Genomic DNA, 25,114 nt, shown 5'->3' on the forward strand with positions numbered 1-25,114 from the left:
CTCTGTTGATGGACACAGGGTGTTTCTATCTTTTATCTATGGTGAATATTGCTATTATGATGGTGTAAAAGTATTTATTTGAATCCCTGTTTTCAGATTGAAATTACTGGGTCATATATTTAACATTTTGAAGAACTGCCAAGCTGCTTTCCAGAGCTTCTGAACATTTTAAATTTCCACCAGCAATTCATAAGGGTTCCAATTTCTCCATATCCTCACCACATGTTATTTTCTGTTTTGTTTTTATCATACCCTTTCTGGTAGGTGTAAAGTGGTATCTTACTGTGGATATGATTGCATCTCTCTAATTAATGATATTGAGCATTTTTTCATGTACTTATTAACCATTTGTGTATCTTCTTTGGTAACTGTCTATTCAAGTCATTTACCCCTTTTTATTTATTTTTCTCTTTTACCCCTTTTAAAATTAAGTCATTTGTTTTATTGTTGTTGAGTTATAACAGCTCTTTACATATTCTAGATATTAATCCCCTATCAGATATATTAGTTGCAAATATTTTCTCCCATTATGTGAATTGTCTTTCTGCTCTTGTGATAGTGTTCTTTGACACCACAAAGTTTTAATGTAATGAAGTTCAGTTTATCCATTTTTTGTTTCCTGAGCTTTTGGTGTCATATTTAAGAAACCATTGCAAAATCCCATATCATACAATTTTTTTCTATGTTTTCTTCTATGAATTTTATAGTTTAAGCTCTTAAATTTAGGTTTTTGATCCATTTTGATTTAACTGTTGTATACAGTGCAAGTAAAGATCAAATTTCATTCTTCTGCATGTGGCTATCCAATTTTACAAGCACCATTTATTGAAGCAACTACAGGCAAACCCTGCCTTATTGCACTTTGCTTTATTGTGATTGGCAGATATTGTATTTTTTACAAATTGAAGTTTTGTGGCAAAACTGTGGTCAAGCAAGTCTATCAGCACCATTTTTTAAACAGCATTTGCATACTTTGTGGCTGTGTCATGTTTTGATACTTCTCACAATATTTCAAACTTTTTCATTACTATTATATTTATTATGGTGATCTGTGCTCAGTGACTTTTGATGTTTCTTTGTAATGGTTTTGGGGAGCCACAATCCACACCCACATAAGACTGCACACTTAAATGATAAATGTTGTGTGTGTTCTAAGTGCTCCACTGACAGGCTGTTCCCCCATCTTTCTCTATCTCTTTGGGCCTCCCTATTACCTAAGACACAATAATATTGAAATTAGGGCAACTAATGACCCTACAGTGGCTTCTAAGTGTTCAAGTGTAAAGAGGAGTCCCACCTCCCGCACTTTAAATCAAAAGCTAGAAATGATTAAGCTTAGTGAGAAATGCATGCATTTCAAAAGTGTTGCATAAGTTGCAAGTTGTAAATGCAAAGAAACTGTTCTTGAAGGAAATTAAAAGTACTACTCTAGTGAACATATGAATGATAAGAAAGTGAAATAGCCTTACTGCTGATATGGAGGAAGTTTTAGTGGTCTAGAAGGAAGTTCAAACAAGTCACAACATTCTCTTAAGCAAAAGCCTAATTTAGAGTAAGGCCCTAACTCTCCTCAAATCTATGAAGGCTCAGAGAGGTAAGTAAAGCTGCAAAGAAAAGTCTGAAGCTAGCAGAGATTGGTTCATGCGGTTTAAGGAAAAAACGCCATCTCCATAACATAAAAGTACAAGGTGAACAGCAGAAGCTGCAGCAAGTTACCCAGAAGATCTTGCTAAGAAAATTAATGAATGTGGCTACACTAATCAACAGATTTTCAGTGTAGACAAAACAGCCTATATTGGAAGAAGACACCATCTAGGACTTTCACAGCTACAGAGAAGTCAATGCCTGACTTCAACTCTTCAAAAGACAGGCTGACTCTCTTGTTAAGGGTATATGTAGCTGACTTGAAGCCAATGCTGATTTACTGTTCTGAAAACCTTAGGAATCTTAAGAATTATGCTAAAGCTACTCTGCCTGTGCTCTATAAATGGAACAATAAAGCCTGGAAATAGCACATCTGTTTACAACATAGTTTATGGAATATTTTCAGCCCACTTTTGAGACCTACTGCTCAGGAAAGAAAAAGATTCCTTTAAAAATATGATTGTTTATTGACAATGCACCTGGTCACTCAAGAGCCCTGATGAACCTGTAAAACAAGATTAATGTTGTCATGTCTGCTAAACAACATCCATTCTGCAGCCCATGGATCAAGAAGTAATTCTGACTTTCAAGTCTTATTATTTAATTAACACATTCTGTAAGACTGTATCTGCCATAGATGGTGGTTCCTCTGATGGATCTGGGCAAAGTAAATTAAAACCTTTCTGTAAAGGATTCACCATTCTAGATGCCATTAAGAACATTTGGGATTCATGGGAAGAGCAAAATATCAACATTAATGGAAGTTTGGAAGAAGTTGATTCCAACCCTCATGGTGGACTTTGAGGGGTTCAAAACTTCAGTGGAGGAAGTCACCGCAGCTGTGGTGAAAATAGCAAGAGAATTATAATTAGAAGTGGAGCCTGAAGATGGGACTGAATTGCTGCAATTTCATGGTAAAACTATTAACAGATGAGAGTTGCTTCTTGTGGATGAGCAAAGAATGTGATGGAATCTCCTCTTGGTGAAGATGCTGTGAAGATTGTTGAAATGACAGCAAAGGATTTAGAATATTATATAAACTTGATAAAGCAGTAGTAGCATTTGAGAAAACTGACTCCTATTTTGAAAGTTCAACTGTGGATAAAATGCTATCAAAGCACAGTGCCTGCTACAGAGAAATCACTGGTGAAAGGGAAGAGTTAATCAATATGGCAAACTTCATTAATGTTTTATTTTAAGAAATTGCTACAGGGATTCCCCTGGTGGTGCAGTGGTTAGGAATCCGCCTGCCAATGCAGGGGACACGGCTTCGATCCCTGGTCTGGGAGGATCCCACATGCTGCGGAGCAACTAAGCCCGTGCGCCACAACTACTGAGCCTACCCTCTGGAGCCCATGAGCCAGAGCTGCTGAGCCTGTGTGCTACAGCTACTGAAGCCCACACACCTGGAGCCTGTGCTCCCCAACAGGAGAGGCCACCACAATGAGAAGCCTGCACACCGCAGTGAAGAGTAGCCCCCGCTTGCCACAACTACAGAAAGCCCATGTACAGCAACAAAGACCCAATGCAACCAAAAATAAATAAATAAAATTGATTCTTTAAGAAAAAAAAAAAAAAAGAAATTGCTACAGCCAACCCAACCATCAGCACCACCACCCTGATCACTCATCAGCCATCAATATCAAGGAAAGACTCCACCAGCTAAATGATTATGACTCACTGCAGGCTCAGATTATGGTTAGCATTTTTTAAATCGTTTTAATAGTTTTTAGTGTACAGATCTTTCACCTCCTTGGTTAAATTTATTCTTTAGTATTTTATTAGTTTTTTAAAAAATTATTGAAGTACAGTTGATTTACAATGTAGTGTTAATTTCTTCTGTACAGCAAAGTGACTCAGTTATACATATACATATTCTTTTTCATATTCTGCTCCATTATGGTTTATCACAGGATATTGAATATAGTTCCCTGTGCTATACAGTAAGACTTTGTTTATCCATCCTATATATACTAGTTTCCATCTGTTAATCTCAAACTCCCAATCCTTCCCTCCCCTACCTCCCATAAAGTATTTTTTTTTTTTTTGCTGTACGCGGGCCTCTTACTGTTGTGGCCTCTCCCGTTGCGGAGCACAGGCCCTGGACGCGCAGGCTCAGCGGCCATGGCTCACGGGCCCAGCCGTCCCGCGGCATGTGGGATCTTCCCGGGTCGGGGCACGAACCTGTATCCCCTGCATTGGCAGGCGGACTCTCAACCACTGTGCCACCAGGGAAGCCCCATAAAGTATTTTTTAATTAAGATCTGTACACTGTTTTTTTAGGCACAATGTTGTTGCACACTTAATAGACTACAGTATACTGTAAACATAACTATTATACATACTACAAAAGAATTGTGAGACTCGCTTTATTGTGGTATTCATTTTATTGCAGTGGTCTAGAATTGAACACACAATTATCTCCAAGGTATGCCTGCATTCTTTCACCATTGAATGTTTTTGGCACCTTTGTCAAGAATTAATTGCTCACAGATGGGTGGGTTTAGTTCCGTGCTCTCTTAGCTTTTGTTTATCTGGGAATATCTTGATTTATCTTTCATCCTTGAAGGAGAGTTTTGACAGATAGATATAGAATTCTTGGTTGAAAGTTTTGTTTTCAACGTTTAAAGATATTGTCTCACTTGCTTCTCAGTTCCTTTTTCTTTTTTGAAATCAGCTGTTAATATTTTTTAGGATTTGTTGTACTTAAAAAGTCACTTTTCACCTGCTGCTTTCAAGATTCTCTTTGTTTTTACCTTTCAACCATTTGACTATAATATGTTTAGGTATGGATCACTTTAAACTTATCTTACATGGATCACTTTAAGCTTATCTTACATAGAGTTTGTTGAGCTTCCTGGATGGGTAGATTCATGTCTCTCTCAAATTTGTGATCTTTCTGGTCATTATTCCTTCAAATATTCTTTCTGTACCATTATTTCTATCTTCTCCTCCTGAGAGTCATAAAATACATTTGTTGGTCCATTTGCTCATATTCCACAGGTCCCTAGGCTCCTTTCACTTTTTTCACCTTTTTTCTTTTCTTTTTCTGTTCTTCAGACTGAATAATTTCAATTGTCCTATCTTCAAGCTTACTAATTATTTCTTCTGCTGATCAAACCTGCTCTCAAAACCTCTAGGTTTTTAAAATTCCAGTTATTTTGGTTTAACGCTCCAGAATTTCTATTTGGTTTCTTTTTTATAATTTCTATCTCTTTATTGATATTCTCATTTTATTCATATATCAGTTTCATCATTCCCTTTAATTTTGTCCATGCTGCTTGAGCATAATTAATACAGTTGTTTTAAATCTTTGTCTAATAAGTTCAATGACTCAATGTCTTCAGGGATATTTTCTGTCAATTTATTTTGTTCCTTTCAATGGCCATATTCTGTTTCTTTGCATACTTTGTGATCTCATTGTTGTTTCTGAAAACTATCCATTTGAATATTATAACATGGTAATTCTGGAAATCAGAGTCTCTCCCTTCCCCAGGGTTTGCTGTTCTTGATTTTTGAAGACTTGTGTCCATCCAATGTTTTAACTGGAATTTCTTTAAATTCAAGGAGATTAAAAAGATATCCATTTCCGCATGCTTGGGCTGCTATAACAAAATACCATAAACTGGGTGGCGTATAAACAATAGAAATTTATTTATCACAGTTCTTGAGGCTGGGAAGTTCAAGATCAAGGTGTGGTTGATTCAGTGTATGGTGAGAAAGTTTCCTGGTTCACAGAAGGCCATCTTTTTGTTGTAACCTAACACCAGCAGAAGGGTCTAGGGAGCCCTTTGGGGTCTCTCTTATAAGAACACTAATCCTACTCATGAGGTCTCCACCCTCAGGACCTCCCAAAGGCCCCACCTCCTAATACCATCACATTGAGCATTCAGATTATGAATTCTGAAGGGACAGAAGCATTCAGATCATAGCAAGACCTCTCCCAGTCTTTGAGGACTGGCTCAGTGATAGGATATTCTTTAATACCTAGCCAGACCATTTATAATTTTGTCTTAACCTTCACTTGCTGCTTGCATTAAGCCTATAGATCAGATAGTGGTGAAAGCTTAGGGTCTTCTCTGGTCTCCCTCGGCATGTGTCTTGCCATGGGCATGCATGTGACTTTCTAAATTCTACCATATACTGGAGGGCTTTTGCATGTCCTAATTTCCTGAAGAAACTGTTTCTTATTTCTAGTAACTCACTCATGGTGGCTTGTTTTCCTATGTGTTTAGTTATATTTAACAATAAATCCATTTTTATTAGGGCTTCAGCTGTGAGAATCTTGAAGGTCTTAAACTGGGTATAATTTCATTCATTTTCTGTTAACTGGATCCAAGGGTTACTACCAAGCTGGTGCCAGTTTAACAGCTTGTGAGGCTTTTAGCTAAATACTAAAGTTTCAAGTTCAGCTTCTTCACCTGTAGATCCAAAGAGACTGGGCCTCAGTCTTAGTCTCCTAATTCCAGAGACTTATTGCCATTTGCCACAAGGAAAACCAAGCTTTCTTTACATTTCATCTTCAAGCTTTCTTTACATTTCATCTCTTACTTTCATTTCAGTTCATTCTTCTTTTAATTATATATGCATAATTGTACCTGTGTTTGTATGGTATGCATGCATAGTCTTATAGATTTTCTTTATTGTGAACCAACAATGCACTGAAAAATGTGTTTCTTGTATTTCAGTGGGAGGGCCTTTCAGAGTACTTCATCTGTCATCCTTTCAAAAGATTAATGACATGATCCACTTTACCCCAAGCCATTTCACAATAGAGCCATGAGTGCATTGCATTTAAAATTAGGGAACATCACTTATTAAATGGCTTTAAAAGTCTAATAGGCTAGTAGATACAAACTAGGAATTTAATAAGTGACTGGTTGATTGCTATTTCTATGCCAAACCCTTGATAGTCATTATTGTTTAGTCATGTCTCAAAAAATTTGGATACCCATTTAATGATAGATTTTATTTTGCCTGAATTGTAACTGAGGTTCATGCATGTATATATGCAACAATGAGAACTCGACTTCATTTTAAATTAAGTGATGAATTAATTACTAACTAATCCATACACTTTCAGATAAGCACTTAACCACTGAGCTGTCACTGAAATTTTAGACACTTATAATTCTTGAACAGTTTCAATGACACTGAATCACTGAGAAGCTAAAATAGTCTGACTGAATTTGTAGAACACATTCATTTTAATTTGATTCTTATATGCTTAGTTTAAACGTCATTACTGGACTGGTTCTTTTTTTTTCTTTTTTTGGAGTACGCAGGCCTCTCACTGTTGTTGCCTCTCTCGCTGCGGAGTGCAGGCTCAGCGGCCATGGCTCACGGGCCCAGCCACTCCACAGCATGTGGGATCTTCCCGGACCGGGGCACGAACCCGTGTCTCCTGCATCGGCAGGCAGACTCTCAACCACTGCGCCACCAGGGGAGTGCTGGACTGGTTCTTTAGAAGTAAAAATTATGCATAAAAAGAATAAAAACTACTTTGGCCTCAGCTGGAGACATTAACATAGTAAAGCATTATAGTAAAATTCAAAAATGGTACATTGAGATATTTCCAAAAATAAAAAAAATAAAAACAGTAGCATGTATAAAAGTAATTTGTAAAAACAAAACCAAAACAACAAAACATTTTTTTCATACAAAAATGTAATAAGTAACATCAGGAGTGTGATGTGAAATTTTCTTTTTCTGGATTCTCCTGTAACATGGAGGAGAAAATAGCCACTTGCCATCCCTTTATCTTTGTATAATATGAAAATGAAATGAAAAGGTAATTAAAAAAATCAGTACTCATCAGTGTAATATAACTATTTTCTCTACATATATAGTTGGCAGTAGGGCTGAAACATTTAGTAGGAAAATAGGAAGAATATAAAGCATATTAGAAGAGAAAGGAACATCATATATTTTGCCTTTCGTATTTGTTCCTATTCATTTGTGGGTGGGAAAAAGACCTGCATTTAGGTCATAGGACTGTTGAAGAAAAAGCTGTCATAATAAAATATGCCCCTAAATATAAAATAACTTATAATTGTCTTGATTTTTTAACCAAATAAGCCATACTCTTGGCTTCCACTTGTAAAGTGCCGATTCCAAATTACTATATGATGTTGCTAATTGAGGGCTATGTTAAAAAATTTAAGCTACTAATGTAATCAATTAACAGTAATCTCATGCATATTAACATTGGCTTTCCAGAAGTGAGAAATCTGTAAATAATATTAAATGGTTAGTAGATCCATTTCCCATAAGGCTTAAGACATGGGTTTTCACAAGGTATTTTGATAGAACTGGTATAGAACCTATGTTTCATAATTGTCATTCTCTCCATCATTCACAGAGGATTTAAAACCATGACTTCTCCATCATTATGTTTTATGAAGTCATGTGGAATCCCCATTTATATACTTTATATCTTTTACCCATGAAATTTGTTTAAATTGGCAAACATTTATATTGTGTGAGTCCTGGGCTCAGTGCCACATATGCACTGCTTCATTTTAACCCTAAAACTATAGGTAGCGTCCATTTATATATTAGTTTGGCCACTCAGAAGCTGAATATCCTCGTGTCTGCAAAATTAGGAGGTTTGGTAGGAAGCATAGTATACTTCCCAGCATGGTTAGATGTTACCTTCCTCATCATTAACTGCAACCAGAGTGTAGGCATGAAACCTAAGCCCCCCGAACCATGGATTCTGGCAGAGGGTGGCAAAAGCAGCAGAAACATCCAGTTTTAGAAGCAACAGTAGTTGTAATATGTAATGGCACTGATGTCCTAGGGCAGCATTATCCAACAGAAAAAAAATCTTCCCACAAGTCAGAACCAGAAGCCATATCCGACTATGACAGAGTAAAGTTCTAGTGAGGTAAAATGGGTTCTGCTACATTCCAGGCTGATCAAGGAACTCATCCCCCTTCCATCGAAGGTAGTCTTCACCAGTCTTCTTAACCAGCAGGATATGATATTGATCTATGAACCAATGACTGACCTCTGAAGTTTCAACTATGACGGATATCACATTTATTTGGGATGTGATGATAACTGTCTATTGGCTATAGGTCTCTAGATAATGAGGAACTAAATCTGGATATAATGGAGAAGCCAGCACAATACTTGGAGATACTAGAGTTGTATGTAACTGGCTAAGATTTTTGGTTTTCTCTATTAATGAAGACAGCATTTTTTCATGTAAACATTTTTCAAAGTGAATGTAGGGAAAGAACTATGCATCTGGATGAACATTTGATAACAAAACGGGTGGATTGTGGCAGAAACTATTGATTACTTATCCAACAGCCATCTTACTTGTTCACTCTGGACTTTTCTCTTCCGAACAGGACATTGATTTTGCTCAGCTATGTATCTTTCTGTGTACATTCTTATGCTTTAGGGACTGCTGATCCCATACCAAGTTCCATGGAATGGCTCCTAACGAGTCTATGCCAATATTAGCAGTTCCATTTCATTTGTCACGGATAAGATTAGATCTTACTATGTCACTTAATTCTGGTCAGTCAGTGGAAGGCGAGGAGCAATCTTCTGGGCGTGGGGTGCTTTCGGGAAAATATTTCTTCATGCTCAAATGAACACAAAGAATCAGTCTGCTTTGGAGGTGACTGGATCTGGATGTATTGACTAGAGCTACTGCAACCATCTTGCAATATGTAGTTTAAGGACAAAGCTAACACATGGAGATGCCCAGAGCCAAGAGATGGATGTTTCTACTGTATGTCTGAGACTTGCATACCTCTGGGTAGTATGCTGTGCTAAATAATGCATTTTCTTATTATTTAAACCATATCTTTCCCATACTTAAACTGAAAACATTCTAGTGGATACATCAGTAGATTCAATTCTAAGTTTTAAAAAATGCTTTGCCCAGTAATTTGTCTGTGTTTATTTGCCTAAAAGTGATGGGACTAAATTCAATCTCAGACTCCCCTGATGTGACAATCCAAGTGCTCAAACTTCACACTATTCTGCATTTGCATAGTAAACGTCTGCAACTTAGGAAATACCTTCTGTCTGCCAAATACCTGATATATAATAACATAGCTTCTAAGTAAGTTCTTTGATGTTGCACATATGCCTCATGTTTTAAATAGTGATGGCAAGGGAAGATAATTTCTGAAATCTGACAAGTAGCAAACATTGTGTCAATTCCTTGGGGGAAAAATACAGAAAGCATGGATTGGTATAAGCGATTTTATCTTCCATGATAAAGTCTGTATTTTTTTGCTTCAAAATAAATCTGGAAGCTGATGAAATTTCTTAGTATTTCTCCAGTCACAATTCCCTGTATTGGCCAATTTGCACCAATATAACTAGTATTGGAATTAAATGAAGCTTTGATGATATTTAACTAAACAAATTAATGATGCTTTAATATTAATACCAAGCTAATCACATTAGTGAGACAAGATAATATAAGGGTACAGGCAAAGATATGGTTTAAGTCTCTCTCTGTCATGGAATGTTACATTATTTTGGGGAAGTCTCATAACTATAAAAGAGTGTTTATAATTCATAATTCCTAAGGTTGAAGTAGGTATTACATTAAAGTTTGTAAAACAGAACATACTGTGCTTGATATAGAGTAGGCCTTCAATAAATGGCAGTTATTATTAGCTAATCATAAAATAAATGTTGACATCTGTTCACAATGGATCTTGAGGATGAAGTTCTATTTCTGGCAACCCCACTGTGATTTAAGGAGGAGAGTTTCTTCCCCAAAATCTATGCTGCTAGAAATTTATCTTTTCTGGAAGAAAATAATATTTTCTCTATTAAGCTCATTTCAGAATGACTATAATTCACTCTGTTATTAACAAGTATATTTCTTACCAGTGAGGAAATCCAGAATGCATAAATACAAAATATACAAAGTATAAGCTTTGCATACAAAGCTTAAGGTATGTAATGCTACATTACACAATCAATTTGACATATAATTAAAGAGCTTCCTTATTCATACATGTCTCAGACCTTAGCGATCACAGTCCAATTTGGAGACAAGACACAAACAAGATAAATACAATACCCTGTGTTAAGTGCTTTGGGATATGGACACACAGGGTTAACATGGGCAGAGATGAGAGCTGCCCAATCCAATTAAAGAGTAAAATGGAAAGATTTCCCCCAAGAGACAATCCCCAGGCTGTGCAAAGGAAGGTAAAGATGGGAACTGGGGAAGAACACTGTAGAAGAGAGCATAAAAAATGGCACAGTAGAAAGAAATATTCTTTTTGTTTCTGTAATATCAACTGTGAAACAGGAAGTGATTAAAAGGAAGGCTAAAAATGGAGGTAGGAACTGTATCATGTTAAGGACTTTGAACTTTATCTTATAAACGAGGAGCAGCAAATAATGAGTTTTGAGTGGTGTGCTGACAGGGTTTTATTTGCTTTTCATATGCTCACTTTGGCAGCAGGAACAATCTGTATTTGAAGTGGAGTAGGGCAGTTAGAGAGATCGAGGGACTAAACTTGAGCTGTAAAAGTAGGGATGGAGAAGAGTGGACTCAATCTAGATCCCCCCCCCCCGCCAAAAAAAATGATTGTAGTCCTTTTTCCCTTTTTCTCTTTTCATACATATAGAAGCACTAGTCAAAAGCTCACTCAAAAATCGATGCCTCATAGGACTATTTTATCAAATTTTATTGGGTATAGTCTAATTCAGACAAAGCAGAATATTCAACCCATTTGTCCAAAATATCATGTATTTCAGTAATCCTAAAATTTTACTGTTTTGTGATATGAATTGTGTGTGATATGTATTACGTGTGATATGTATTACATGTGTACATGGAAAATTAGTGTTCAATAACTGTTTAGTAATCATCCTAATTTGCCTATTTTTGTAAAAAGGTAAATTTACATGAAATTTGTGAAACAAATACTGTAAGATAAAAAAGGTTTAAATATAATACATATAAACCCAACATTATTTATTTGAAAGTAATCTCATTTTAGAGGAAGAAATTAATCTCTCATATTCTAGAAGGATTATACACTATAATAATTATATATTTTACAACAGAAGATGTATTCCAAGACTCTTGGACTAGACCATTCAAAAATGAGGAGTGCCAGCCTAGGGAATTCTCTAGGTTCATCCACTTTGCTGCCAGAATCAGGTTAATAGTTTCAATTCTTACAAAGGCTCATATTTTAGAGACAGGAGGGGAATCTGGAGACACAGTAAGATACTGATGGAACGATAAAAGCTTTCAGCTTTGTTTATTTTTCTATGCCTTTTGTATTTGTGCACTGCTCTTCCCCTTTAGGGGGTTGCTGGTATGTAACAATGATATTAAATATGGCACTACGAATGTTTCACTGAAGGGAAGAAACTACACAAAATGAAAAATGCATCAAATATTAAATCTATAACAAAACTGTACAAAACCATTGGTTCTTTCTGCCATTTATTCATGTTTTGCTACTGGAGGCTATAATTTAAATTTCATAATATATATAAATGATCAACTTGAAGTTACAAATTTTGAAGAAAATGCTTGCAGATACTGTTGCTGGTTTTAGGAGGATATTCATTACAAATTTGTACATGTTAGGTTGTACATATTGAAACAAATTTTAAACAAATATGAGTACGTCTCATTAAAGTGAATTTGGTAAGAAGCACTATTTTGCTGGGTTTTGTCACTCATTAATAATGACGTCAGTCTGATCCAGAATACCTATCTCTCCATTTATTCATCTATACTATTTTTAAGCAGAGAACCTTCGACTTGAAGCTTTATTAAAAAATGAGATTAGTTTAAAATGGCTAAACATACAACATGGTAGTGAGATACTATACATTTTTGTATATAATGAACCATACAGTGGATTCTAATTCCCATTCTCAGTTTATTTTTATTGTTTTTCTTTGATACCAAAGAGGAAGGATGCAAGATATTAGCTTCTCAATTCATAGTCTTTGTTGTTAACTTTATTTTTGCTTATGTAATTTCTTCAAGTGTTAATGAATCTTTATCAGTTAATATTTATGGAAGACCTTGTTTACTTCCAAAATTATCTTCTTGAGTAAGCAATTTAGGTAGAAGCCCAAGAATTTAGGGTATAAGAGGAATTATTTGCCACTGAACTCACTGTTTGCCAGTTATCCAGGAAGAAAGACTGCTGGTCCATGAATGAATATTCTTCGGGACGAGTGGTTGGGAAAAGCGTAGGGAGAGATATTTATACTATTTGCTGTTTTGTGAACTGCACTTCAATTAATAAGCCTCTTTTGAAAATTTTCGATGTTATGTTGAAACACAAATCAGATAAATCTTCTTCCTAAAACCTTTTAATTTGTTTAATTCATTCTATAAATTTGTATTTAGAGCCTACTCTTTACTAGGTGCTATTCTAGTGCTGGGGATATAGACAAACTTTCTTCCCTTCTTGGAGAAGTATACAAAAGATAGAGAAGCAGCACATAATATAATACCATACAATATGAGATCTTCAAATACTGATGTGTTACAAGATGCTATAAAAAAAATAAAGCAAGGAGATAGAGATGGAGGTGGTCAGTGATTCAGGGGAGAGAAAGTGACACTTAAGAGATATCTAAATGAAGTAAGAGATATCATGCTTCTCATTACATTTTTGGATGGATCGCAGAGGGCCCTGTATGATCCGAGCTTTAATCAGCTCTATAGCGTCCATTTCTTACATTCTTCTCTTTACCCACTATGCCACAGGACCGCTGTCATCTTTTTAGTTTCCAGAAGACACCAGGCTCTGGCTTCTGTGGTGGCGCAGTGGTTGAGAGTCCACCTGCCGATTCAGGGGATGTGGGTTCGTGCCCCGGTCCTGTAAGATGCCACATGCCGAATATCTTTTTCCATCCCTTCACCTTTAGTTTGTGTGTTCTTACTCCTGAAGTGAGTCACTTGTAGGCAGCATACAGATGGGTCTTTTTTTTTTTTTTTTAATCCATTTATTCTCCCTAGGTCTTTTCATTGGAAAATTTCATCCATTTACATTTAAAGTAATTATTGATAGGTATGTACTTATTGCCACTTTGGTAATTGTTTTCTGGTTTCTGTAGTTTTTCTCTGTTCTTTTCTTCCTCTCTCTTTTCCTTGGGTTTTGGTTGTTTTCTTTAGCATTATTTTTAAATTTCTGTTCATTTTTTTGTGTACTTACTTTATGTTTTTTCCTTGTGATTATCATGAGGCTCACACACTACATTCTAATTAAATAGCAGTTTGTCTTAAGTTGTTAGGAACTTAAATTTGAACACATTCCAAAGCTGTATATTTTCACTTCCCCAAGTGTTTTATACTTTTGATGACACACTTTACATCTTTTTATGTATCCCTTAACTATTGTAATTTTAGTTAATTTTACTACTTTTGGCTTTTTTTTTTTTTTGCAGTACATGGGCCTCTCACTGTTGTGGCCTCTCCCGTCGCGGAGCACAGGCTCCAGACGCGCAGGCTCAGCGGCCATGGCTCACGGGCCCAGCCGCTCCGTGGCATGTGGGATCTTCCCGGACTGGGGCACGAACCCATGTGCCCTGCATCGGCAGGTGGACTCTCAACAACTGCACCACCAGGGAAGCCCCTACTTTTGTCTTTTAATCCTCATGCTTGCTTTATAAGTAATTGATATACTACCTTTGTTATATATTTACCTTTTCCAGTGGATTTTTACATTGTTTTCTTATTATTTAATTACTGATGTTTATTTTCAGCCTAAAGAAGGTCCTTTAACATTTCTCTCAGGGACAATTTAGTGGTAGTGAAGTTCTTTAGCTTATGCTTCCCTGGGAAACTCTTAATCTCTCTTTCAATTCTGAATGGTAACCTTCCTGGGTATGTTATTGCAGAATTCTTGGTTGGTTATTTTTTCCTTTCAGCACTTTAAATATGTCATGCCACTCCTTTTGGCCTGTAAGATTTCTGCTGAAAAAAACAAAACAAAACAAAAAACTGCTGATAGCCTTATGGGGTTTCCCTTACATGTAACAGGTTGTTTTTCTCTTGCTGCTTTTAGTATTCTCTCTTTGTCCTTGACTTTTACCATTTTTAATTATAATGTGTCTTGTTATGTGTCTCTTTGGGTCCATCTAATTCAGAATTCTCTGTGCTTTCTGGACCTTGATGTCTGTTTCCTCTACGGATTATGAAAATTTTCAGCCATTATTTCTTTAATATTTTTTCTCATTTTTTTCCTTCTGGGACCACTATAACACAAATGTTGTTATTCCTGTTGATCTTGTCCCAAAGGTTTCTTAAGATGTATTCAGTTTTCTAAATTCTTTATTCATTTTGCTGCTCTGTCTGGGTGAGTTCCACTGACTTGTCTTCCAGCTTGCTTATTCATTCTTCTACCTCATCCAACTTGTTTTTGAACCCCTAGAGTGTATTTTTCAGTTCAGTTATAACTTCTATTTGGTATTTCCTCATATTTTCTGTCTCTTTGTTGAAGTTCTCACTGTGTCTGTCCATTCTTCTCCTGTGTTCAGTGAGAATATTTATGACTATTACTTTAAACTCTTGATAAAGTAGATTGTTTAACTCTGCTTTATTTTGCTTTCTGAGGCATTGTCTTGTTCTTTCACTTGGAACATAGTCCTCTGTCTCCTCATTTTGCCTAATTCTCTGTATTTGTCTCTATGTATTAGGTAAATCAGCTACCCCTCCCAGTCTTGGAGGAGTGACTTTATGTAGATGTTCTGTAGGGCTCAGAAGTGCCAGGCACTCAAGAGGTGTCCCCTATGTGGACTGCATGCATTCTCCTGCTGTGGAGGGGCTGCAGCTGCTGCTGCTTCAGTGTGCTGGTGGGCAGGGCTGGCCTCTATCATGGTTGACTGCAGGACCTGGCCATGGTAGCTGCTGAACGCTGGGCAGAGTCACATCCCAGCTGGTTCTGTAGCTTGGCCAAGGCACAGGAGTAGGTGGAGCTCTTTGTGGGGCACATCCACTGGCAGTAACAGGTTAGATGGAGATTTCCTAAATGGTGCTTTCCAGAGATGGTATTAGCAAGGTACCCTGAGATTTCAAAAATGGCTCCCACCAGTGTCTTAGTCCCCAGAGAGCATCTCAACTGGTTCCTGCCCCTCCAGCAGACACTTTAAGATCAGTAAGGGAGTCCCCTTTACCTTTGACCTTTACAAGTGATTGAAATCACTTTTCAATCTGGTGATTTTGTGCTGGTTTTCAGGTTGACTGAGTCTGCATGTGACCCCTTTAAGAGTGAGTTTTCCATTCACTGTAGTTCTACGGTTTTCCTGGATGTATTACCCATTGGTTTTCAAAGCATGTGTTTTAGGGGCTCATCTTTCCTGTGAAGGATCTAAGGGTTGGGGTGCCTGACGTGAAGTTCAAATCTCTTGCTTCTCAAGGAAAGTATCCATACCTTGTGATCCTTCCAGACTGTGAATCGCTGTGGCTGGGGTGTGACTGCATCTCTGTTTCTCCTAACTGTCCCTTTACCCTTTGTGGCTGTCCTTTCACCCTTTGTTGTGGAGATTCTGTTGTGTTTTCAGGCCCCTTTCAGAGGGAATTATCCCATATGTAGTTGTATATTTGTTGTATCTGTGGGAAGAGTTGAGTTCAGGATCTTCCAATACCACCATCTTGAACCCTCCCCAATGATTGCTTTTAAGTTATCAAACATAAAGAAAAACATGAGCAATGATTTTTGAAGAAACTCATAGATATTGAGGGGTTAAGTATCTTGGTTAATTTCGGTTTATACCAACTAAGAGAGCTCTGCACCTGTGGTTTATGCCAGTAACTGTCTTCTCAAAAGAGTTCTGACATGGTAATCTATGTAAGCAAATCTTCCAACATTATTTGTCAAAATATATGGTTATAACCTGTAGTGTATCATAAAATTGATTTAGTGAGGTATGACCAGTATTTTAAAAATAGATTACAAGTTAGAATCAAAAACAGAGAATTGCATTAATGTAGTAAGGGAAAATTATTTTTTAGCATTGTATGTATGTATGTATGTATGTGTGTGTCTGTTTGTGTGTATGTGTGTGTGTGTGTGTGTGTGAGTAACTGGGCCACAATGTAAAATATAATTGTGGGAGATGGTTGAAAATACTTGGATTTTTACAGGGTATCTTAAAATGGATATAAACCAACAGATCAAAAATTAATGTCCTCAATCAGCTATTTGATAAAAATAGCAAAGAAAGTAATTATGTCTTCCTTAGAAAATAAATTCGATTTTTTTTATGGAGAGAAAGAATAGATAAAAGTTTGGTAGATTGGTTAAGAAAAGCAAGGAGAAATGTGATGAACTCTGAAACTTCAGGTAATTCAATAATGAAAATGAGTTAAGCTTAGCAAAGTAAACATCTTATAGAGCAGGAGATAATTACCACATTTTGCTGACAATTATAGGTAACTGCTATGACACAAAAAAGATTTCTATCTCCATACAAGATTAATACAATGTGTTTCTCCCATACTTTACAATGAATTTGCTTCATGCTTATCTTAGTATAAGATACTTATGTCTTAGTGTGAGATACGTCACTGTAAATAACACACATCTTATAAAGTACACAGCATTGACCTTTGCTACCTATGTGATCTCAGACACGTTATTTATCTTCTTTATTAAATGCAGACATAAAATTATTTATCTATTAAGGGAAGTCTTAAAATTAAATAATTCATGAAAAGTGCTGTGAATGGTACCTGGCATGTTACTAAATGTTCAATAAATATGCGTTTATTTTTTCTCAAGTAGTTCATGATTTTTTTTCCTTAACAACCCATAATTTGCACAGAGAAGGTATTCGATAAATAAACATTTGCTGAATTGAATTGAATTGACAACACGGGTTGGGTAAGTAAAATGATTTCCTTTGTGAAGGTGAAGAGTTAGATTTAGTAATTTTCCCAAGGTTTATACAGCTAGTTTAGGGGAGCATAGGCTTCTGACCTAGTTCTTATGAGTTGTAAATCAGGGCTCTCCTATAAGGCAAGTGTAATTGACCACTGAGTTGATTTTTAAAACAACCCTGCTACTCTTATGATTGTTTTATGAACATAAAACCCAAAAGTCTGGAAAATACTATACTTTGTATGTAATAACGAGTTAATGTTTTTTAAGTATTTATTAACTCTGCTAAGTACTCTGTATGCATTACCTCACTTACTTCTCATAACTTTGAAATACATGCTCTTATTACTCACATTTTATAGATAAAGAAACTGAATTTCAGAGAGGTTAAATAGCTTGATCAAAGTTGTTAGTTGGTAAATTCTAAATCAGTATTTGAACTATAAACCTGACCCAGTTTTATGGACTCTACCACCAACCTTTCCTTAATCTAACTCAGATAAGATATCATATATTCTGAGAGGAATTTTGACTCTTCCTATTTAGGTCCTCGCTATACATTCTTACAAGGAGAAGCAGGATAGAGAGAACAGAAACAGAAAACTTGCTAATTTTTCAGCTGCTCTTTCGTTCATTCAGCATTATAATTTTTTTTGAAGTACTGTGGCATGTACATATTTAGATGTATTATTCATTTTTAGTCAAATAGAAAGACAACCCAACCTTTAGAAGTACCCATAATATGAATCCTCTATTAGTGGAGAGAACATTAATAACTTCTTATAATAAAGAAAAGCTATGTGATCTGTGGCAATAGAGAAACACTGAAAGGAAAGGCAGCTATGTATAAAAACATGATATACCTGAATGATATGTCAAGCAGAAAGATATGAAGTGAAAAGCCATTATTTATGGCCTCTTTAAAAAAAAAAAAGTATACTTACAACCTTCAAAAAGCATGTCTCAGAAAACATTAATTTATAATTTTAATGTGTTGTCGTTTATATGTTAGTTGGGATAGAACTGCAATATTTAACATTTTTTCCGTATTTCTCATATAAGTTTATGTTTTATATAATGGATAAGTAGGAAATATTTCAGAAATCATATGTTAGGTATGAATTTTCTTCTCTGCACTTCCCTCATGATGTCTTTGTTTTTGTCTTTATGGTTACGCTTTTTCACCAGAGATGGTTTTCAGTTACCTTATTGGTGTTCACCGCTGTGATGACCCAGACACATTGTGCATTGCTGTCATACTGGAATGGAAAGTTGGGAGACGTAAAGGTTCCACTTGGTCCTTGAAGATTAGAGCCACATGTCTTCACTAAAAGAGAAATTGCATTTTAAAAGGTGAACGTGCCACATGCAAAATCATAGCAATAAAATGACTTGCAAATAGACTTTAAATTCAAAATTGCACAATAATAACCACATTGAAATATATATTATGACATTCTAATGTGACATCAAAATGAGTGCTTTTACACCCTGAAGTTCACAAGCTCATATTTTAAACATTAATCGAAAACTAGTTATGAATTAAAGTGTGAAGCATGATAAATTGTCCTCTGACTGTAAATAGGTTAGTTTAATTAGTGAGAGCTTATATTTATTCAATATTGTGTTAACAAAATTCTACAAAGAGGAAGAAGCAAATCTTTGGATTGATTAGCAATTTAAATAGTGTTTTCCTTTCTATTTATTAAGTACACTAGGACTCATAATAGCATAATAGCATAAAACTCATAACTGAAACATCAATATTAAAACTACTTTTTCTGTTCTTATAACTATGAATTGGGCCATTCAGATTACAGAAAGAGCTACACTGAAGTAATTTTAAGAAATTCCCACAAAAGTCATATTATAATATTTCCTCAGTTTTCTAACCCTTTTCTCTTCTAATTAACAAAAGAGTTTCTGACCACACTGTATATGTCTTGACTTCCTTCTTGAGCACCACAAAAGTTTCTTGGTGGCATTACTTTTGATATGCATTTTTTTGCCCCATTCCATTAAAATCCTGCCTAAGTCATCTTTTTCCAATCCATCAATAATTCATTGTATTTTTAAGTCATGTACAGTTTAATATAGATTTTCATATGCAAATAAAACTTTCCATATAATCACTTTAAAGATCAGTTTATGGAGGTCCCAAAAGTTTGTTTGACTTGTCCAAGATCACTCAGCTAGTAAATAACATAGTCAAGATTTGAGCTCAGGTCTTCCAACTTCAAGTCTTATCTTTTTATCATGAAATCTGTCTCTCTAGTATGTTAGTGTTTTTTAGCTAGTTTTTTTTTTTTTTTCCTTTAGCTCATATTTTAGCATGAATCTATTCTAGACAACTTTGTGGTGATTTATTGGTTACTCTTAACTTTCTCTTGTTTGTATCTGACTTCTATATTTTAAACAATAAAACTGTTATTTTATAATAAGGAAAAATTAACAAATGGTATTTTTCTTCCTTCAACATCAATTACCAACCTTCCCTTTTTCATTTACTACCCCCTTCTTATAAGTCTTCCATGTTCATTACTCCATTTTCTTCTCTCCTGTTCACTTTTTTTAATTTTTCTCAATTTCCAATTTCCATAGTAAAAATACCTTGGCTGATTTTAGGCTACCAAAGCTTTGTCAAGGCCTCACAAAATTTCTGAATATTTAACATTTGGTTTCTTTTTTACAGCTTTATTGAGATAAAGTTGGCATATAACATCGTGTAAGTTTAAGGTGAACAACATGATGATTCACCTCGCATAATCACCACTTGTGCATGTGTGTGTGTAGTGAGAAATGTTTAAGATCTACTCTCTTAGCAACCTTCAAGTATGTGATACAGCATTATTAACTATATTCACCATACTGTACATTGTATCTTCAGAAGTTACTCATCTTATAACTGGAAATTTGTTCCCTTTAACCTAGCACCTCCAGACTCACTTTTTTTTTTTTTTTTTTTTTGTGGTATGTGGGCCTCTCACTGTTGTGGCCTCTCCCGTTGCAGAGCACAGGCTCTGGATGCGCAGGCTCAGCGGCCATGGCTCACGGGCCTAGCCGCTCCGTGGCATGTGGGATCCTCCTGGACCGGGGCACAAACCCATGCCCCCTCCATCGGCAGGCAGACTCTCAACCACTGCGCCACCAGGGAAGCCCCAGCCAGACTCACTTTTGAGAATTACTATTCTACTCTCTGTTTCTATGAGTTTGTCAATTTTAGATTCCACATATAAGTGAGATCATTGTATTGCAACTTCTCGTAAGTCTTCCAAGTTCATTACTTCATTTTTTTCTCCCCCATTCACTTTTGAAAGTATTTCAGTCTAAGTTCTCTTGTTTCAGTGTTGAAATTGCTGTCACAATGCCAGAAATGACCTCCTAAATCTAATAGCATCTCTTCATTTTTTTCTACATATGTAATCTCTCAGCAGTAATGGAAAGTATTGATCAACTTTGAAATTCTCAGCTGTCCCTTACATAGTCCTGAATCTCTTGATTCTAGGCCTATTTGCTTTGAATAGTATGCTCCATACCCTGTGTTCTGGTTCTATTTTTTTCCCATCTGACTTTTAAGTAGCATAATATTAAACTATTTCACAGTCTATTTTCTCTTTGTTCAATGCTCTCTCTGAATAGTTATTCCAATTCAATTTTACGGCAACAATGGTCATTTGTGTTGACAGCTCTCAAATCTACATCACCAATTTTGTCATCTCTCTTGATTTCTAGAGTAGATTTTTTCTCTGTCTACTGGAAATTCCATGAAATATTTTAAAGTGTTTAATGAAAACTTTAACTAACCCCTCCACCTCCTTCCCATGCGTACATATGCACTCCTCAAGACCTATGTATTCCACTTCTTAAACATCTTATTATCCTTCTTTTTCTTCTTTTCCCAATACCCAGTGCTTCATAATCATCTTTTGCCTAGACTAGATATAGCTACTTAACTCCTTTCCTATACTCTATTTTCACTCTCTGTTCCATCCTCCTTAGTGCTACTACTCTTACCTTTCTAAAATACAAATTTGATTATTTCACTTAATTGCATAAAAACTTGACCTGTTTCCTATAGGATAAATTACCAACTGCCTAAAATAGAATATAAAATCATTCCTGTAAGGATACAGGTTTATTTTCCAATACAACTTCCTGCCATCTTATACTGTCATACACTCAACTTCTGCCAGAAAAAAGTAAATTATTTTTTTCTTTGAATATATATACCTTTTATAGTTTTCCACTTTTTCCATGCTGTTCTCCAAGACTAAAATGTTATTCCTTCTTACATTTGCCTGCGGAAAATCTATTCATTTAAACAAAGTTAAACCAATGTGCCACTTCTTTCTATAGGAAGTGTTCCCAATTCTTCCACTCAGGGTTCTGTAATGGATTGTAGTCCTCACAGCACATCATTTGAACGGCATATCCATAAAGGTGTTTAAGTGCTAGTGATGTGATAAAGAATGCAGTATAAAATACTTACAAACTTTATAGCAATAAGAATTTTAGAGCAATCACATGATTGGTTTGAAGTTAGTAGAAACATCTTTCTAATTGGACGTACTACTTCAAGTGGCTCTTACTACTTGGTAATTCTCTGGCATGCTTTGTTTTCTAAAATGTGCAAACACTTACAGTCCTTTGTGGACAGGCCTTGTTTATCATCTCTGTTCATTAACTCCTAGTGCATTGGCCTTCATGATGTAGAAATGTTTACTGAAAGAACAAATATCCAAGTTCTTTGGCACAGCTCTTAAATGAACTGTAAAATATATGCTCTCTATATGCTGATAAAAAATCCTTAAAAATATGTTTCAGACTGGGAAATTGTCTTTTTTGAAAATGATTTTCTTTTCACATAAAAATAAAAAAAAAAAACACTCATAAAATGACAAGTAAGAATCACCCATAAATATGCTGGTCTTCCTGACTGCTTCTGTCCAAACCAAAGAGTAACCACTTAACAAGTAAGGTTGTATTTCTGCAAATATTTTCATTTTGTAGGTGTACATGTTTTTACAAAATTCTTGGCTTTTTGTGTGTTTGAGTGTTTTAAGAAACTGAGCTAATTCTATACATATTCCTCTGAAACTTATTTTCCCCTCATGTATCATGAATACTGTTCTAGGTCAGCATATGTAGATTTATTTAATAGATTTCACAGTCGCAACGGTAGCTGATGGATGGATTGCAAATTTTTGACAGCCTTCAACTATGAGAATAGCACATGGTAATTAGGGGTTTCCCTAATCCTGGGCTGGGGAATGAGAAGACCAGCCATTTGAGCAATTTGCAACAGCTGACCCATAGCAACCAACGTACAATATAACTGAAAGGAAAAATTATCTTGTAAGCCACTAAGATTTTGTGGTTGCTCGTTATACAGCACATGCTAGTGAAAGTTTGTTTTAATTTTTTCAGCTAAAAAACATAATCCAGGAATGGAGATCTTAGTACCTATATCTTTATATTTGTGCTAATACGTGTTCTTTATATTTGTGCTATCACGGCAGAATGAATTCTTCACAGGCTTACTTAGCTAAGATATGTGAGGATGTAAAAATTGGATAAATATGTGTAAATTACTCCACACTTTTTTTCAGTATACTCTCAAAAATGGTATAAAGGAGAATAGGTCTCCACATTCTCACCAAAATAATAGTGTTATCTATTTGTGTTTTTGTCATTAAATATGTTAATAACATTTTGATTTCCTATTCTCTACATTATTAGTATGGTTTAGCAGAAGTTTTTACTGTTATTTCTATTCCTTTTGCTCTGATTTTTCTGTTCATGTACACTTTTCTAGTTTCAATTGTCCTTTTCTCATGGTTTTACAGAAGTTTCCTACATATTATCAGTATTAACCATTTTTTATGCATGTTGTAATTACTTTCCCAGTTTTTTTTTTAATTTGTAAACTTTGCTTTTAGTTAATTTTCTCTGAAAACTTTTTTAAAAGTACATGTAAATCTGTCAGTATTTTCCTCTAGGGTAGCTGTGTTTTATGTCTTGGTTAGGAAAGGTTTCTTCAAATCTAGGTTTTCAAAAGTTGAAAAGGTTGAAAACACCATCTAATGTTTAATTCCCATACTTTCAAATTTTACGTTATATTTAAACTTTTCATTTATCTGGAAATTATTTTTGTATGGTGTGAAGTAGGGTAGATAATTATACTTTCCAATATATGGATATCTGTTTTCCCAGTAGCATTTATAGTAAACTCTGTTTTATTCCCCACCAATTTAAAATGCCATATGTACTATGTTATGTTATGCTCCACCCACACTTTCTCTCAGAAATCCATACATGGATCTGAACTGGTATTTTGTGTATTGATTCACTTATCTATGATTATTTCTCTGAAATACCATACTGTTTAATCACTTTTAATATAGACATTGCAAATCTCATCATTGTTCAATTTCATTATTTTCTTTGTTATTCTTGAATATCTACTTTTCCATGAACTTTTGGTATGTCAATTTGTGAAGTTTAAAAAAGATTGGTAGTCTTATTGAATTATATTGAACTCATACATCATTTTGATACAAATTTTCTTCTTCAATGTAGCATTAATAACACAAAGGTGAAAGATAAATGTGATTACAGTAGATGCTTATTAAATGTTTGATAAATAAAGCAGAAATTCCTGATTTAAGTTTTAGAAACACAGAAATAGTAGAAAAAGGAGAAAACTTTCTAAATGTAACAATGAATGTATGAAATTAAAAGAAGTATTAGACTATATAATAAAATGTGAAAACTTTTGCCATTAAAGATTAGAATAAAACATGGATGCTCAAAATCTGTGACAGCATTCAACATTATCTCAGAAGTTCTAGGTAATGCAGTAAATAGGAAAAATTTGGAAAGGATTACAAAATAAAAAGGTATCATTTTTTTACTTACAATATGCAATTTGCCTACCTAAACTCAAGAGTTAATCATTTGTCTACAATTTATACTATGTTATGTTTAAGAGTCATGTAAACTGGCTTTGAAGAAAGCATGCATATGAAAATTTAAAGTTTTCTTTTATAAAAATAATGATTGGCAATTCAAATGGAAAGATCCAATTCACACAAGCAACAAAGTAAACGTGTAATTTTGAAAAACATATTTGGCAAGAAAGGTACAAGACTTCTATAAAGAGAACCATAAAAAACATTCTGAAGGAAATGAAATAAAACCTGTGTAAGTGAAAAGACAGGTTGTGTTCTGGATGGGAAGGCTTGTTGTCACAAAAATGTTAACATCCTGATTTCAGCAGTTTAAAATGAATTGATACAAATTAGCTAATTTTTATATAGTCTATATATCTATGATTATTTTAACTCTTAGTTCGTCTAATATAGTTATTTTACAATATTCTATATGTCTTATTCATGTTCCACCTATATTATTAAAAAGGTAGAGAAGAATAGCTAATTCATCCTTTTCTAGTCTTGTTTTTGAAGTAAAATGAGCCTATACATAAGGAGACACTGTGAGCTACTGTTAAGAGGATTATGCCCTTTCAAGAAAATGATGTAAGTATAGTAGCAGAAAACAAACAAACAAAATTAATCCTTAACCTCTCTATCAATATACCATAGTCCTATTTTTTCCTC

The 25,114-nt window shown here is 35.0% G+C and overlaps 1 protein-coding gene across 3 annotated transcripts in view; it reads right to left on the reverse strand.

Annotated features, from left to right (window-relative positions):
- CSMD3 (CUB and Sushi multiple domains 3) overlaps window positions 1-25,114 on the reverse strand; it is a 1,083,470-nt gene that overhangs the window by 590,033 nt on the left and 468,323 nt on the right. For all 3 annotated transcript variants that reach the window (XM_032609830.1, XM_032609829.1, XM_032609828.1), the window contains one exon: window positions 18,701-18,822. In XM_032609830.1, coding sequence (XP_032465721.1) covers window positions 18,701-18,822 — 122 coding nt within the window. The remainder of the gene's footprint in view (window positions 1-18,700; window positions 18,823-25,114) is intronic.

This window comes from Phocoena sinus, chromosome 17 (genome assembly GCF_008692025.1).
Source record: "Phocoena sinus isolate mPhoSin1 chromosome 17, mPhoSin1.pri, whole genome shotgun sequence".
In the NCBI taxonomy this organism is placed as follows: domain Eukaryota; kingdom Metazoa; phylum Chordata; class Mammalia; order Artiodactyla; family Phocoenidae; genus Phocoena; species Phocoena sinus.